At 47.7% G+C, this 15,532-nt stretch overlaps 3 protein-coding genes across 25 annotated transcripts in view; 2 read left to right on the top strand and 1 right to left on the bottom strand.

The window, feature by feature from the left end:
- The window catches only part of LOC6896920 (collagen alpha chain CG42342), a 62,157-nt gene extending 52,096 nt beyond the window's left edge, over nucleotides 1-10,061 (bottom strand). For 12 of the 23 annotated variants that reach the window (XM_033378997.1, XM_033379042.1, XM_033378985.1 and 9 more), the window contains exons 1-2: nucleotides 9,503-10,061; nucleotides 128-1,550 (exon numbers count right to left, since the gene is read on the bottom strand). In XM_033378997.1, coding sequence (XP_033234888.1) covers nucleotides 128-854 — 727 coding nt within the window. In that variant the 5' untranslated portion in view covers nucleotides 855-1,550; nucleotides 9,503-10,061. Of the gene's footprint in view, nucleotides 1-127; nucleotides 1,551-9,491 lie in introns of all 23 variants that reach the window. The other 11 variants (XM_033379006.1, XM_033379002.1, XM_033379019.1 and 8 more) reach the window with 2 other exon arrangements.
- A 2,260-nt stretch (nucleotides 10,062-12,321) lies between these two features.
- Nucleotides 12,322-13,567, top strand: Decay (Death executioner caspase related to Apopain/Yama). The gene is made up of 3 exons (XM_001357978.4): nucleotides 12,322-12,704; nucleotides 12,766-13,098; nucleotides 13,166-13,567. The coding sequence occupies exons 1-3, from the start codon at nucleotides 12,374-12,376 to the stop codon at nucleotides 13,426-13,428; spliced, it is 927 nt and encodes a 308-aa protein (XP_001358015.1). The 5' UTR covers nucleotides 12,322-12,373; the 3' UTR covers nucleotides 13,429-13,567.
- An 82-nt stretch (nucleotides 13,568-13,649) lies between these two features.
- On the top strand, nucleotides 13,650-14,997 carry Gr89a (Gustatory receptor 89a). Its single transcript, XM_033376494.1, has one exon. It carries the CDS (start codon nucleotides 13,682-13,684, stop codon nucleotides 14,876-14,878), a length of 1,197 nt encoding a protein of 398 aa, XP_033232385.1. The 5' UTR covers nucleotides 13,650-13,681; the 3' UTR covers nucleotides 14,879-14,997.
- The last annotated feature ends 535 nt before the right edge of the window (nucleotides 14,998-15,532 follow it).

Genomic DNA, 15,532 nt, shown 5'->3' on the forward strand with positions numbered 1-15,532 from the left:
CTCCGCAGAGGTGGGCACCAATTTTCCTGCTTAATTAACCGCAGCCTGAAAGTGTCTACTGCTGTCTTCGCGGTTAACCTTCGAAAGGCATTAGAAGTCGGCTTAGAGGCTTAGAGGTAGGACTCACCTGGTTGACACTGGCACTCGCCGTGACCTCCGGTCAGTGCTGGACCACCCTCGCCCGCTGCTGCTGCGGCCGCCTCGGCCGCCTGCCGTCGCTGCTGGCGTCGCGTGAGCTGCAGGTGCGACACATCGCGACGCAGACGATGCAGCTCCCGGCGCACATGCAGCGTCAGGTGCTGGGTGCCGTTGGTGTTGTTTCTGTTGTCCAGAATCTGGGTCTGTTCGGCGGGCCAGTGGAGCAGCTGCTGCTGCTCGAGCCGCAGCTCCAGCTCGACAATGCGGGCGTCCAGCTGCTGGAGGCGCTGCAGCCGCAGCTCCATTCGCGTCTGTCGCACGTTGGCGTACAGGGCGAAGCTGAAGGCGCACAGGCACAGCACATAGCTGGCGATCTGCAGCAAGGACATGAGCTTTATTGTGGGATGAGGTCGCTCCTTGCTGCTGCAGCTGGCAGCTGCCTGATGCTGTTGCTGCTGCTGCTGTTGCTGCTGCTGATCCGGCCTGTCCTGACAGCTCGCGGTGGGGGCTGCCAGGCGACTAGCTGTGCTCGCTGCTGCCGCCGCTGCTGCTGTTGGAGTGGGACCATTGCTGGCCATTTGATTGTGTCCTAGGAGCAGGCACTGCTGCTGCTGTTGCTGCTGTTGCTGCTCTGCCTGGATTTCCACTAGTCCTGCAGCAGCTGGATCTGATTGTGTCCTTGGACTGCCGCTGGGCGGCGCTTTGTGCTTGCGCATGCTGCGTTTAAGATGGAAAGCTGTCCCTCTCTCTCTCTCTCTCGCTCTCGCTCTCGCTCTCGTCGCTCTCCCTAGGCTTGCCTCCTTGTGGGGCTGCTGGGGCTGCTGCTGCACTTGAGTCTGTTGCCGCTGACGTTGCTGTTGCTGTCACTTGAAGTGTGTCCTTGTGGCATCACACAGAGAAAAGCACAAAAACCACCAGCACAAAACACATATGCGGCAGTCACTGGCTTTGCTCCTTTTTTGGCCAGTGCTGTCGAGTGCTTTCCTATCCACTCTATATCTATCCAATATCCTCTATCTTCTATCCTCTATCCACGTTCTCGATTCTATTTCGTTGCGGTATTTGGCCAGAACATTGCGCTTCTAATGCTGTTGCCCCGTGGTTGCCTGCAACACAGCGGCCATGGAAACCCCCAGCAACAAGCAACAAGAGCTGGAAAAACTTTTGCTCCTCCGCTCCGCTCCGCTCCGCTCTGCTGGGCCCCGGGGTTTCGCCTTTGTTTTTGTCCTGTCAATCGTTGGAGCAGCTGCCGGTGCTCCTTCTTACTCTTCTTGTTCTTCTTCTTCGTCTTGTCTCCTGCTCGTTGACAACTTCTGGGCTTCCTTGGGTTTCGCACTTGTCCTTTTAGGGCTCTTCACATTGCAACTTGTTTAGTTTTGGTGCCGCTCGTCGCGAATCCGTTCACTTTTCAACTGCAACGACACAAAATGAGAAGAAAAGTGAAAAATAAGTTGGAAAGGACGAAACTTTTTTGTACCATGCGATGGAGGGGACTCGAATTATGTGTCGCCTCCGCCGCATTTTCAATAATCAGCCAGGCTCGGTTGCCACGGTCGGTGGTGGCAGCTCCCTGGCTCTGGTGCTAACTTCGTTTTGAAGTTCACTCAGCCGTGCCACCCCCTTCCGCCCCCCACCCGTTGGGTGCCTGGCAACCCCCAAGTACCTCGCAAGACGCGGGCAACCGAAACTTTTTTACTCCGAAAACTTTTTTCTAGCTCAAGTGGCAGCCAGCGGTGGCAGCAACAACTGACAACAAATAAAAAACAAGATGCCGCAAGGGTCGGTTGGGGGGTCGGTGGGGGGTGGCGTGGACGAGTATTTGACCCATAGACTTGTCGTGTCAAAAACATTTGTTACCCCACATGCCACCGCCTGATCAGGGTGGGGGTGTGGCAACAGCAATACAAAAGTCATAAAGTGGAAATTATAGCAAAGAAACAAGAACAAGGGGGAGGAGAAAGGGCGGTTGGGAGGGAGTGGTGGCAACTGAAATGCTCTTTAGAGAAATGAAATGAGCTTGAGAACTTTTTCGTTGCAAGTTGCAAGAAGCATTAAAAGCACAACAACAACAAAATACAGTTTAAAAAGTATCCCAAAAAGTTGACCAATGGCAGAGCAAAACCGAAACTTTTCGAGCAGCAAAAACTATTCTTTCTCTTATGAAATTATGCGGTAATTAAATTGAAAAAATATATTATTAAATTATACAATTTTAATGGTTTTAAATATGTTCAATTTTATGTGTGGTTTTTATCCACTCAAAGCTGGTGTTTTTTTAAACTGAAGCTCTCATAAAACTCAAAAACAAACGCACCCCCAGTAGCCCCACCGCCTAAGCCGCAAAAAAACAAAACAAAAATTGAGCCAAGCCGAAAAAAAAAAAACAAAAGCATAAAAGTCAAAAGGCCAATATCAAACGGAGGCAGCGGCAACGGGTCGAGAAACCACAACAACAATAACCGCATAGCCCCCCTCCAAGAGCCCCCCAGCTCAATGGAATGTTTGGAACACCCTAATAAAACTAATTGAAAGTCTTGTGCGCTCTGAAGCCAATAATGGCCAAATGAAGATGATGATGATGCCGCCGCCGCCGCCGCTCTCTGGAAAGCAAGAACAACAAAAGCCAGAGCAGTGGAATTGGCAATGGAAAGATCCCATGCACGGACTTAAGCGCTGACATTGCAATTGGCTCTGTCTTCAGTTCGATTTCGATTTTAAACATTGTGGAAGCCAAAAGGTTAATGCGGCGAGTGCGGGGTGGGGGGGGGGCAAACTCAATATAAAATAAATTGATTTAAAATTTCAACAATTTGGTGCGCAGCTTTTGTCAATTACGTGAGGGAGAGGCACGCAGAGAGAGAGAGAAGAGAGTCCAATGACTTGGGACTCTGCGCTACAAAGTATGCTATGGATTCCCTCCCGCAAATTGAATTATGCTGCACAAGTGTGAGTGTGTGCGGGAGTGTGTGCGAGTGGCTGGCATAGCCACTTAGTATGGCCATATTGATAGTGTGTGTCTGTGTGTCCATCTGGCAATTGAAAAATTTGATTTCGAATTGAAATGCAAATCAAGCGAAAATTGAATGGCCTCAGCCGGACCGAACGGCAGGACGTTTTGGGGGGGGGGGGGGCCCACAAATGAAATCCCATCCTGTTTTATTTGTTCCATTCAAGAGGCAAAAAGCTTTCTAAGCCCGGCACAATGTTGGGTTAAGTGCCACACGTACTCGCATATGTGTGTGTGTGTGTGTGTGTGTGTGTGTGTAGTGGTGGATGGTCAATGGCTGTAAAAAGCTCAATTGCAATGCATTCAAAAGGATTATTGTCCTTATTTATTTTGCTAAATTTATTCGTTACGCACAAATGCGCAAAATCAACCCGAAAAAGGGCCAAAATCAGGCAGCAGGCATGTCAAACAAAACACACACCAAAAATCAAAGCAAATAAACAATAAAAATAATCGGGGCCGTTAGCAGCACATGTGCATTTTTCATCATCGTCACAGCCATGGTAGTCGCTTGCTTGCCGCTAAATCCAAAGCCAACAACTTTGTTGCTGCCACAGCGACAGCTTCGTCTGGGGCCAGGACCAGGACCAAGGACCCGGACCAGGGCGAGGCAATAAATAGTTGTCGTGCCATAAGAAAAATGCAAGAAGTGTTTAAGTGGTCCGTCGTTCTTGCCCACACGGAACCCCCCCCCCCCCTGCCACACAAAAGTGAAGCGTCATTTCCTTCCACTCCTTCTGCTCCTTTTTCTCCTTACTGCTCCATCATTTAAATTGAAAAAAAGTGGGAAAAAAACACGCTGAAGTGGCAGTAGAAGTTCCTTGAAGGCTGCGGGGGCGGAACGGATTGGAAAAAACTTTCGATTTTGGAAGGAAGCCATGGGGCGACCCATTTCAGTTTTGATTAAGGGGCAGACGCCGCAGCATCCCAAAACAGAAGTTGCATTCAATCAATGGGAGGCGGCAATTGATATTGTTTTTGCCACAAAAATGGTTTAAATGGAGGGAATTTTCATCTTAAGAGTTGCCACCTTTCCTGCCATCGAGTATTCATCGTTATCCCCTAAAATTTCTTCGGGTTATGCGATGTTTTCAGTTTGTATTCGGGTTTTTATGTCCGCTCTTTAGTTTACGATGAAATAATGCATAACACTTTGCCACAAGCAATCTTGGCTTCAGTTTTAATGTTTTTCTTACAAAACCAAGAGGGGGATGCGATGTATATACGATATATATACACGATATATGTTTGTGTGTGTGTGTGTGCGTTGTTTGCTGTTTTCCTATCATTTTTACAGCTTGTTCTTGGCTGCTGATGTGGCTCCTTGTTCATTCTTCTCTCTCCCCTTTTTGTCGTGTTCTTGCCCCCAGGCTGCTGCTGCCCCTGCCCCTGCCCCTGCCACATACAAACTATTAGTGCAACTCATTGTTGGAAGGCGTCTTTGTACTTTTATGTATCCACCCGGGGAGGGCAGGGCGGAGTGGGAGTTGCCCTTGGGAGAAATTACTTAATTTTGGAATTTCAATTTAGCACTTAGACAGGAAACATGGCAATGTGGAGCCCGGAAAGGACCCTCCTGCGTCCGTATTGGCATGGTCTGTGGCATGTGCCACACGCGTGTGTGTCTGCTTGTAAAAATCCAGCGCTTACACATGCTGTGACTCGGAAAAATGTCCGGAATTTTGGTACACGCAATGTCTTTGCCTTTTGTTTACACATCGTCCCTCTCTGATTTCTCTCAGGACTAGTTGGTGGAGTCTGTTGCACAAACAGCTTGGAGTATGCTCTTCCTGGCATCTCTCTAGACACTCGCACATTCCTTTTTATTTGATTTCAGTTAGGTATTTATCCAAGCAATGTCGTGTCACAATTAACTGCCAGCCAGCCCCCGGGCCCCCCGTGGAATGCCTTCGCCTTAACCAACTCTAATGAGTGTCCTTTCTTCTCTATTTACAGCTGCCACACACACACGCGCACACACGCACACAGGAGAAAGTCACACCTTCCCCGCCGCACAGACTGCACTTTGCACACTGTGTGGCAGGCAGGCAGGCAGGCACTCGCCTGAGTTTGCTTAACAGTGTAAAGTTACACGCAACTAAGCACTTAACTGCATAAAAGCTCGAGCACAGAAGGCAGGGGGTGGCAGGGGGCATCAGGGAGGCAGGCAGCCAGGTGGCAGAGTTCCTGGTTTCAGCGCAGCCTTGGACTTGCAACAGTTGACTTTGCGTGCGTTTTTATGAATGAGTAGAGTTGAGGTTTGGCGGGGAGGGGGAGGGGGAAGCAACAAATGTAAATCCGCGACCCCCGTTGAAAGGTCGTCCCAAGGCAAGGGCTGCCCGCCGTCTGACCAAAGCCGCAGGGCCCTCCCTGTCGTCTGACGTCTGCCGTCTGCCGCCTGCCGCCTGCCGTCTGTAGCATGTCAGAACTTAGGCGCAAATTGAGGCGCAGGCAGCGGAGGAGGACAGAGGATAGACCGAAGAACATTAAGCGCTGTCCGTCCGGGCTGCGGCTGGACAAGGGACAAGGGACAAGGCAGCTCCAATGTAAACAGACACACAGCTGGACATTCAAGCTCCAAGCCAGTGTCCGTGGCTCTGTCTGGGGCTCTTCGTCTCTGTGTGTTTGTGGTCTCTGTGTGTGGGGGCCAAAGGCAAAGGCTAGCAGCAGTTGCCCATCAATTGTGCCCTGATCTCTGCTACGGCCACCAAGGCATGGAAAAGCGCTTAAAGAATGGTTTGCAACCTGATCTAAAAATGGCCATAAATCGTTGGAAATAAAAGGGAAAATATGTAAAGAAATAAATGTAATACAGTTAAATCTCTATGGAAGGGAAATATTTGGAAAAACAGGAAATTGTCAGAGCTCATCATCAATGGCACAGCCTCTGAGGATTACAAAATTATGGGCTAATCCCCTGCAAAAGGACAGGAGAGACATGACCCGAGTGACCCCATAGCTCTGGCACGTACACAACGGAGGGTTGGGACCGTGACCACCTCTCGCCGTGAAAACATTGCAATATTTAAGAGGGATTTGTCCAAGAATGTCCCAAAATGCGTGTATAATTAATAGTAAACTGTCGGCAGCTATCGGAGTCATCAACAGCCACAGGAGGGGACCAGCTGTCGGGCCATTTAAATTTTCACATAAGGTTTTCCCTTTGCTTTTGCTTTTGCTAGACTTTTTGGCTTGGTTGGGCATTTAAGTAATTTTTCCTGGCAGCAGCAGCAACCTGTCGGCTGCTCCAACTCGTATCCTCTTCCCTCTTTCTCTTTTTCTGCCTCTCTCTCTCTCTGTCTCTGTCTCTGACTCTGTGTCTCTGTCATTGGTTGGTAATTTTTCACTGGCTGACAAGATGTCGCCGTCACTGGCGTTGTCGTCTGCCGGCTGTCCTTCCCTCGGCACGGCCCTGTCTCCTTTGCCTCTGTGCTGCATAATTGCTTTGTGGTTAAAGGATTATATACTTTTTTTTTACCAGCTACGCCCTGCTCTGGCACTGCTCCTGCCTGCTGCTGACTCACTCAAGACAGAGTTTGTCCTCGTCGTCGTTTGCCATCACTAAGCCGACGGCTTGCGCTGATTTGGGCTTAAATGCATTCGGCTCATTTAATTTTGCAGTGCACCGCAGAAACTCGCTTCCTTTTGATACCCTGTCTTTACACAGAGAGGGGTACCTATGTTTATCAAGAATTTAAGCTGGTAAATCTTCCAACTCCTAAAAGGAACCCCAAATTCTCCTCTTAAAGAACCTTCCAGCCCAAAAACCAACATTTTTTAGGGTATTTTTGTGGACTTTAGTGCCGGTAGACCTTTTTTTTTTAGTTGGGTGTTGCTGGTCTCCCTTTCCAGTGCTGCTGCTGCTGCTGCTGTCTCACAAATTATATAATTAAGTTAAAGTGAGTGGCGGTTGCTGTGTGGCTGGCAATTTACGAGCAGCTTCCAGTCTCCAACCTCCAGCCTCCAAGTCGGAGTGAGAGTGAGACAGAGACAACGATACCCACTCATCCTGCCGCCGCCCCCCCGCTTTCGTATATGCACGCTAATTTCTTAATTTTCACCTTCCGCTTAGGGCAGAGCGGACGTGGACGATTCCCCAACGATTCCCAACCCCAAAAATAGCATTTCCGTATTTCCGTGTCTATCATGACTTTTATTGTTATGTTCAGCAGCAGCAGAGTCCGAATCGACGGCCTGCAATGACTGTTATAAGCAGCCGCCGCACCGTGGCACGATGGTGGTTTTGAACCCCAAACCAGTTACAGTTTGCGGGTACCATTCTCCCATGCCCATACTTCTGGTCCAGAGCGAGAGCGAGAGCGAGGGCCATGCCCTGCTGCCCAATCCCCTCCCCCCATTCGGCTGATTGCTGTTCATTCGCGCGTTAAATGTGACGAAGAGGTCGAAGGGAAGTCGAAGTGGATGATGCTGTGTGCCCCAACCCTATCACCAACACCATCGCCATCTCCCATCTTCCTTCCCCTCCTACCCGTTCAACTATACTTTCGCTGGACTATTCTTTGGATCTCTGGGCGTTTTGTGTTCAATTTAGCGTCATAATTTCGTTTATTGGATGGCCTGCGACAGCGTTTCGTTTACTTTCTGGACAGTGGACAGCCGCCCCGGCCCCCGGCCCCTCGCGGCCCCTCCTGTCAAGTGTTCTTGTTGAGTTCATCAAAATTGTCGCTAGCTACGATGACATCCACTTAACGCAATTTTCACTGCTGCGAGCAGAAGCACCAAAAAGCAGCAGCAGCCGAGCCGCCACTCCACTTGACAGTCATTCATTCAAGCTGCCGCTAAGCATCCATCCATTCATTCATTCATTCATTCATTCACTTGCTCATTCACTCACTCATTTCACACCATTTACAGTTACAATTAATGTTTGTTTGCGCCTGCTGCTGTCACCCGCATGCCCGCCGCCAGATTGCCAGGAGGGGTCGGTAGGGTCAGGGGTTGAGAGCTGCCAGAAGGACATCAAAGAGGTCTGTTCACCGGAAAAGGAGCAACCTAAGCTTATCTTAAAGCTGCAAAATGCTTGAATATTTCATAATAGGCCCCGAGACCTTAGAGTTCATAAAAATGTGTAGTAGAATGCCCCCGAGGATAGCGACGCGACCCCCGAAGAGGCCTCCTGGGAGCATAATGAAAAGGGTCGAGCGAAAAGCGCAACCTTCGCCAGATCATAAATGAATGTTTTTGCTACAGAATTTACACCTACACAACATAGAGTCGGGCGGGGGACGGCAGGGCAGGCAACCTGCTGGAGGCATGTCTGGCATGCTCGTGGCCTGTGGCAGGCATTTTTGCCCATAAAGTATCTTGAATATTTGAGCAAGGTGTGTCAGTAATTTAAGGGTCTCCTGGCTGGCTGGGACTGGGGCTTCATTAGATGTCCGCTGCAACTTCATTTGCCGGGGCATAAAAAGCATACAAATCGCCAAGACCTGGTCACTCTGCCAACTGGTTTGATGCCAATTTGTTGTTGCGGGAATACTGCAGGAGCTTAAGGCTAGGCAGGCGACGACGGCAGAATTTCAATGTTTATTTTTTGCCCGTATGTTAATCTATTTTTTTATGCGCTTTGCCCGGCCATTCGCCTAAAAGCAAGCTGATTTTTTTGTGTTCCTATTTTGTCCGTCGGTGCGCGGTGCGCGGTGCGGAGCTGCTTTTGATTTGATTTCCTTTTCGTTTCGCATTTGTGGGCTCAATTTTTTGGGTTGGTTTTTGGGAACAGCCCAACAACGTATTTCGGTTTTTGTTTTCTTTTGTCATCCTGTCGGTCGTCCAACCCCCTTATTTTCTTGTTGTTTTTTTTTGTCAACGTTTTGCATACAAAGCACACACACACACACACACACCTATGCAGCCCGCTCTGCTGCACAACCGTGTGTGTATGGAAAACAAGGTAAAAACAACAGCCCGACTATAAGATACCCGCTACTCGGCAACTACTTAGCGAAACAGTAGGGAAAAACAAACCAAAGGAGTCTTAGGAGATATCTGCATATGTCTTTAATAGATTTCCATATTATAAACATTTTTATACGATGAAATAAGATACCAAAATAAAGATGCTAATGATGTCAATATGTCAATGTCAAGTGCAGTCACGAATAGTGGAACTTCCATCGGTCTCTTAGTCTCTTAATCCAAGATCCAGGAGCTTCTTAAAACGTACACAATTGATGCCTTTCAAGACACTACTCCATATACCCCTTGCACTCTTCAAGTACCTGGTATAATAAATGAACATGACCGATTCGTGTGCATATGTGTTTGCGCGGCACTGGTGGGCGACCCGACCCCCGCTTATTATAATCAAACAGTTTGTTTGGTTCACCTTTTACATACTTTGCGCCGCCTGCACCTCTTTGCCGAGGATGGAGGAGGATGGTGGATGGATGGTGCTGCTGCTGCTGCTTGCTGCTTGCTGCGGAGGCTGGATGCTGGGATAATGGGATGCTGTTGCTTTATGCCCTGCTTGCTGGCGGCGTTTCTTTTTTCCTTTCGCTTTGCACTTCACCTTCGAGCTGTTTTAAGCACTTAACATAATTTAATTTCGACAAAATACAGCAACTATAAATTTCTACTTCTTGCACTTCACAAACACTGGGTGCTGTTGTCGGGTGTGTTGCTTTTGTCACAACTTTGTTTTGCTGCTTCTGGGCTTAAAACATTTCCTTGCTGCTTTCTTTTCCTTCTATAAACAACAACAAGGTAACGAAAACTCGCGTCGAAGAGAGAGATTCCGAAAATCGCGCGAATGAAGCTTTTGTCGTCGCCTCTTTCAAAACACGTCCGCACGCGTTTCCCGTAACTTGTTCGATGACGCGCGATGCAACCGCTCGGTTTGAATTTGTTTGAATTTTGATAATATTGTGAGCAGTGTTACCATGGAGCCATTGATAAAATATACCGCCCGACCCGCAGAAATATACCAAAATATACGGTCTCATTTGACAAATATACCGTAAATATACTGACAAATTCCAGTTCTACTATACATATTCCTCATTTTTCATATTCCGTCGAAAATTCTCAGCTATATAGATCTCTCAGTTTTGCACAGATAATTTTATATGATTGCTGAATCAATTGTGATCAGGATGAACTACTTTTTAGTACTTGCATGTTTTTTATTTTGACAAAAACACGGTTTCAACAAAAATGTTCTATAGTCGCAGAGTGTGACGTCAATGTTGCTGGTATTTTCAGACTCATTTGTTGTCGACCAGGGTATGGGCATTTGTATACCCTATTTTGTTAATATTATATTAAGATACTGTTTTCCAAGCTGCTTTCAAATGTAATTAATATAGACCTTGTCTTAGATTGCATTTTGTTGGTCTATTCATGCATTTGATTAGTTATTTGTATAAAAAACGTGATCCCTGTAGCGATTCTTTGTCTCTGTAAGAAGACAACTAATTGCAAAATATCATTTAAACAGAGACTCACTAGTTTCTGCATTAATTAGAGCCTGGGATGACACACATTTCCGCAATTCTATATCATCCATTTCCCCCAGGGTATATGATCATGGAATTAGCAACATGTTTGTGTATGGAATGGGACTCATTGTTGCAAAAGCGAACTGCGGCGAATAAAAAAGTGTGACCCTCAGAACAGCACCGAAATTTACGGTCTCATTTTCAAAATATACCGACAAATTATTCATATTCCTTATTTTTGATGTTCCGTCAAATATTACTTGCTAGATAGATCTCTTAGCCCTGCACACATAATTTTATCCGATTAATGAACCTATGTTCCACTTGACTGGTTTATTTTAAATATTTGCTTTTATTAGATTTTGCCGAAAAAAAGGTTTTAGCGAAAAAACAAAAACACCGCCGCAATGTTGTCATGTCAATGTTGCTGGTATTTAAAGACTTGTTGCTTGTCATGCAGAGCATGGGTATTTTTATACCCTATTTCTTTAATTTTCTATAGAGATACTTACTTAATCGGTAATTAGTGTTATAATTTGTGTGCAATTTACTGACTATATACGGGAATAGGTTAAATTAGAATACAAGTTTTGATACGCACCTTACTTTTGGTTGCACTGAGCTTGAGCTCGATTGCACTGTTCGGTTCGGTTCGGTTCGATTCAGACACCCACCAAGGAGTGGTAACAGAGAAAAGATATGATCAACCGGTGGACCGGTTCGATAATATCGTTTATGTAGTACATTATCAATTAAGAGCAAAATTAAAAAGAAGAATTATAAACAGAAAACGGTGGAAGAAAGAAGTAAAGATAAACTGAAAGAATAGAACAGGAATGTTAAAAAAACTTCAATTTGTGTCGATGTATCTTCAGGTATATCCACTCTATCGATAGTATTCCAAAATCCTGGGAAGGGTCTTAGAGTTCTGTTTTCAATTTAATAATTTGTGCAGAAATCAGGTATATATTTGCCGGGTATATTGCAAAATCCAAGTATGAGGAACTGATTTAACAATACTCAGCCCAGGCCTACAACCCTATTTGTATCTAAAGGTAGCAAAGTTTTATTGTTGTGTTACATTTTCGCCAGATCGAACTTCTTTTGAGCGCTTTCTTGGGGTACACTCAACCCCACTCAACTCACGGTACACACGGTACACGGTATACTTGGAACAACAAGCACCCTTCTTGCTTGCCACTTTTCGGGGTGCCATACTCATTTCCGGTTTCCGTTACTTTGTGTGCGTGAAATATTTGAATTTCGTGGCAAAGTTTGGCGCCCTCCGACTTTGACAATTTGCGCATCTGAAAATTATTGAAAACACATTAAGCTCCAGCCAACAGGCGACCGACGACGGGGATGACACTTTGGCGGATGTTGCCAATTTCCATTTTCCGACTTTTCTCCCCCATGTTGCTGTGCGTGGGCGTTACTGGCTCGTCATCCAAATCAAATTGTCTCGTGCAATGGAAAACCAATTTTATTTGCTGCCAATTGCCGGCAATGAACATAACTTCCCCTGGAGCAGGCTAATCAACATTCAAAATTCCCAAAGAAGAGAAGGCCCACGAAAGACACCTCGAAGTTCGGAGAGTGCGAGAATGCGAGAGTGCGGGACTGCCTTGCTGATAACAAGACGGCGTCCGCGAGGGTGGCGGCGGTTGCATTGATTAGATAAGGGAAATTAACTGGAGAGGGAGCTTTTTGGAAGTTAGAACCTAATCGGCGCTTAGTCACAGGCTGCCATTGCCCCAGCGCAGACACAGAAATGGACGACACGGACTTTTCGCTCTTCGGCCAGAAGAACAAGCACAAGAAAGACAAAGCGGATGCCACACAGATCGCCAAGACGCCCACATCGGAGGCGGATCTGAAGCGCATCATCATCTCCAGGCCCACCGTCGATGACACCTACGAGAACTGTCAACGCGCCGGCATCGCGGTGATACTCAATCACAAGGACGTCAAGGGGCAGAAGCAGCGCGTGGGCACCGAACGGGATCGCGATGACATGCAGCACACCCTGCAGACCTTTGGCTTCGATGTGAGGACCTACAACGATCTGACCTTCTCCGATATCAACGATATGCTCAAAGAGGGTGAGTACTCTTCAAGCCACTCTGAAGAATCAGAGCTAACGTCTTCGTCTGTAACTTTTAGTGGCACGCGAGGATCATAGCGATAATGATTGCTTCGTTCTCGTTGTCATGTCCCATGGCACTGAGGGCAAGGTCTATGCCAAGGACATGTCCTATCCGGTGGAGCGGCTGTGGAACCCCTTCCTGGGCGACAACTGCAAGACCCTGAAGAACAAGCCGAAGCTCTTCTTCATACAGGCCTGCCGTGGCGAGAATCTGGAGAAGGCAGTGGAGTTCACCTCCTTCGCGGTGATGACCAGATCTCTGGCCCCCGCCGAAGCGGCGCCGGTCCAACCGATTACGTATGCCATACCCAGCACGGCGGACATGCTCGTCTTTTACTCCACCTTCGACAGTGAGTTCCTGGGAGTTCCCCCATTCCCCATCGTGAAACCCGTCTGATTTCTGTTTATTTCTTTTAGAATTTTTCTCATTTCGCAATGTGGACGATGGCTCGTGGTTCATTCAGAGTCTGTGCCGAGTCCTGGACATGGCCGCCTTTAACGAGGCTGGCCAACCCGACGGCGTCGATCTGCTGCGCCTGCTCACCGCCGTCAACAGGAAGGTGGCCTACGAGTACCAGTCGAATACGAAGAACGAGGCCCTCAACCAAATGAAGGAAATGCCCAACTTTATGTCCACACTCACCAAAACTTTCCAATTGCGTGTGAAGCCAAAGACCTGAGCACGAAATCACCGCCAGCACGGAGCTGACTCAGATCCCGACGGACGGAGGGAGCCGAACAGCAAACACAAGCCTTCCCACAAAGTAAAAAGTAACAATGTTTGCAATTTGTTTATAAATATATACACATGTCTGAGTAGCTATCGATCGCACTTATCAGGAACTGGCTTAGTGCCCCTGGGAGCGATGATAACGAGCGTGTCGTGGCTACGATTGATTTCCAGCAGATAGAAAGGTTTCGTCGAAAGGCGAAATGCAGCCTTGCCCTGCATTAGAGAGTCCCTTAGGGTCCTTAGTTGCACGGAACATGTCACGACTGCCGCACGTTTGCGGACTCTGCCTGCTCCTCTGGCTCTGGCAACTGTTGGCGCTGGCGCCCTTCAGCTACAGCCGGAGCAGAGGAGCCCGTTGCCGCCGCCTGCTGACCCTGAGCGGTGTCCTGCGTTGGCTCCTCCTGATTGGGCTGGCCCCCCTGATGCTGTGGAAGAGCGCGGCCATGTACGATGCCACCAATGTGCGGCACTCGATGATCTTCAAGAACATTGCCCTGGCCGCCATGACGGGCGATGTTTTCATCTCGCTGGCCCTGTTGGGCGCCCACCTCTGGCATCGTCGGGGATTGGCCAGGCTGCTGAACGGCCTGGCGCAGCTCCACCGGAAACGGAAGCTGGGTTGGGGCTCAACGCTGCTGCTGTGGTCCAAGCTCCTGCTCTCGCTGTACGAACTCCTGTGCAATGTGCCCTTCCTGCAGGGGGCGGGAAGTCGTCTGCCCTGGACCCAGCTCCTGGCCTACGGGGTCCAGCTGTATGTGCAGCACGTGAGCAGCGTCTATGCAAATGGGATATTCGGTGGCATGCTGCTGCTCCTGGCCAGCCTGGACCACCTGGAGCAGGAGTCGCCGGCTCTGGCTCGGCTCCTGAAACGCGAGCGCGGCTGGCTCCGCCTCTCCGCGAACTTTGTGGATCTCTTTCAGTTGGGCATCTTTCTGCTGGTCATCGGCTACTTCGTCAACATTCTGGCCAACATGTACGCCTACATGTCGTACTTTGTCTCGCAGCACGGCGTACCGCTGACCATCTCCAACTACTGTCTGATTGTCACCATCCAGCTGTATGCTCTCATCTTGGCAGCCCATCTCTGCCAGGTGCGGCACGGTCGTCTGCGTCAGCGATGCCTGGAATTGGGTTATCTCCCGCCAGAATTAACCCATCATCAGGTGGGTGGTAGAAGGTGGGGGAAAGTCTTTAAATCTCCCTCTCTCTCTTTGCAGGCCATGGCGTGGACACCGTTTCCCCTGTTCGCACCCTTGGACAGCCTTAAGTTCTCCGTTTTGGGTCTATTCACCTTGGATCATGCTTTCTGGCTTTTCCTGGTCTCGTATGCCATGAACTTTATTGTCATTATTTTGCAGTTCAGTCTGGAGAACATGCAGCATGCGGATGATAACTGAATCAAGCAATTTCTTTAGCTGCAGCACACGTGATATATTATGTACTCAAACTCTAATCTGCATGAATCTACTGAATATCTGCACTCAAAATAATGTCTTTGTCCCCGAAATACATACAACACGAGTATAAATATATCAATTTATGTTCAAATTATTTATTTGCATTTATATATTTATTTATATTTATTACATTCCATATAGTCCACAAAATCCACATGTTCAAATAATTGCGGTTTTATATAGAGTTGCCAGTCTGTTGCTTGGTGCATGCATTTGCTAAGTGGTTGTAGCACCAGCTATGTTGCTGCTCAGCACTTACTTAATTCGCAGCATTTGTCTTGGCAACATCTTCGCATTTACAAAATTCGCAACATTCTTCTAGGAACATTCGCGAGCAATATTCTGAACTAGTTCTGAATTAGATGCGCTCAAAAAAGGTTTAAATTTAAAAAATGTTGTTTTTAAATGTGTTAAATAATACATAGATTCAAAGAACATACAAATAAGTATAGAATAAATTTTGGTCGATGGATTCGTCGCAATAAGTTATATGTATTCTTGATAGCTGGGTCGATTAAGCCGTAGACAGATATGAATGTCTGTCCATCTTGTGTAACGCCTAAGATCTAGAGCAACCATATAACCAGCCAGGGC

Source organism: Drosophila pseudoobscura, chromosome 2 (genome assembly GCF_009870125.1).
Source record: "Drosophila pseudoobscura strain MV-25-SWS-2005 chromosome 2, UCI_Dpse_MV25, whole genome shotgun sequence".
Classification (NCBI taxonomy): Eukaryota; Metazoa; Arthropoda; class Insecta; order Diptera; family Drosophilidae; genus Drosophila; species Drosophila pseudoobscura.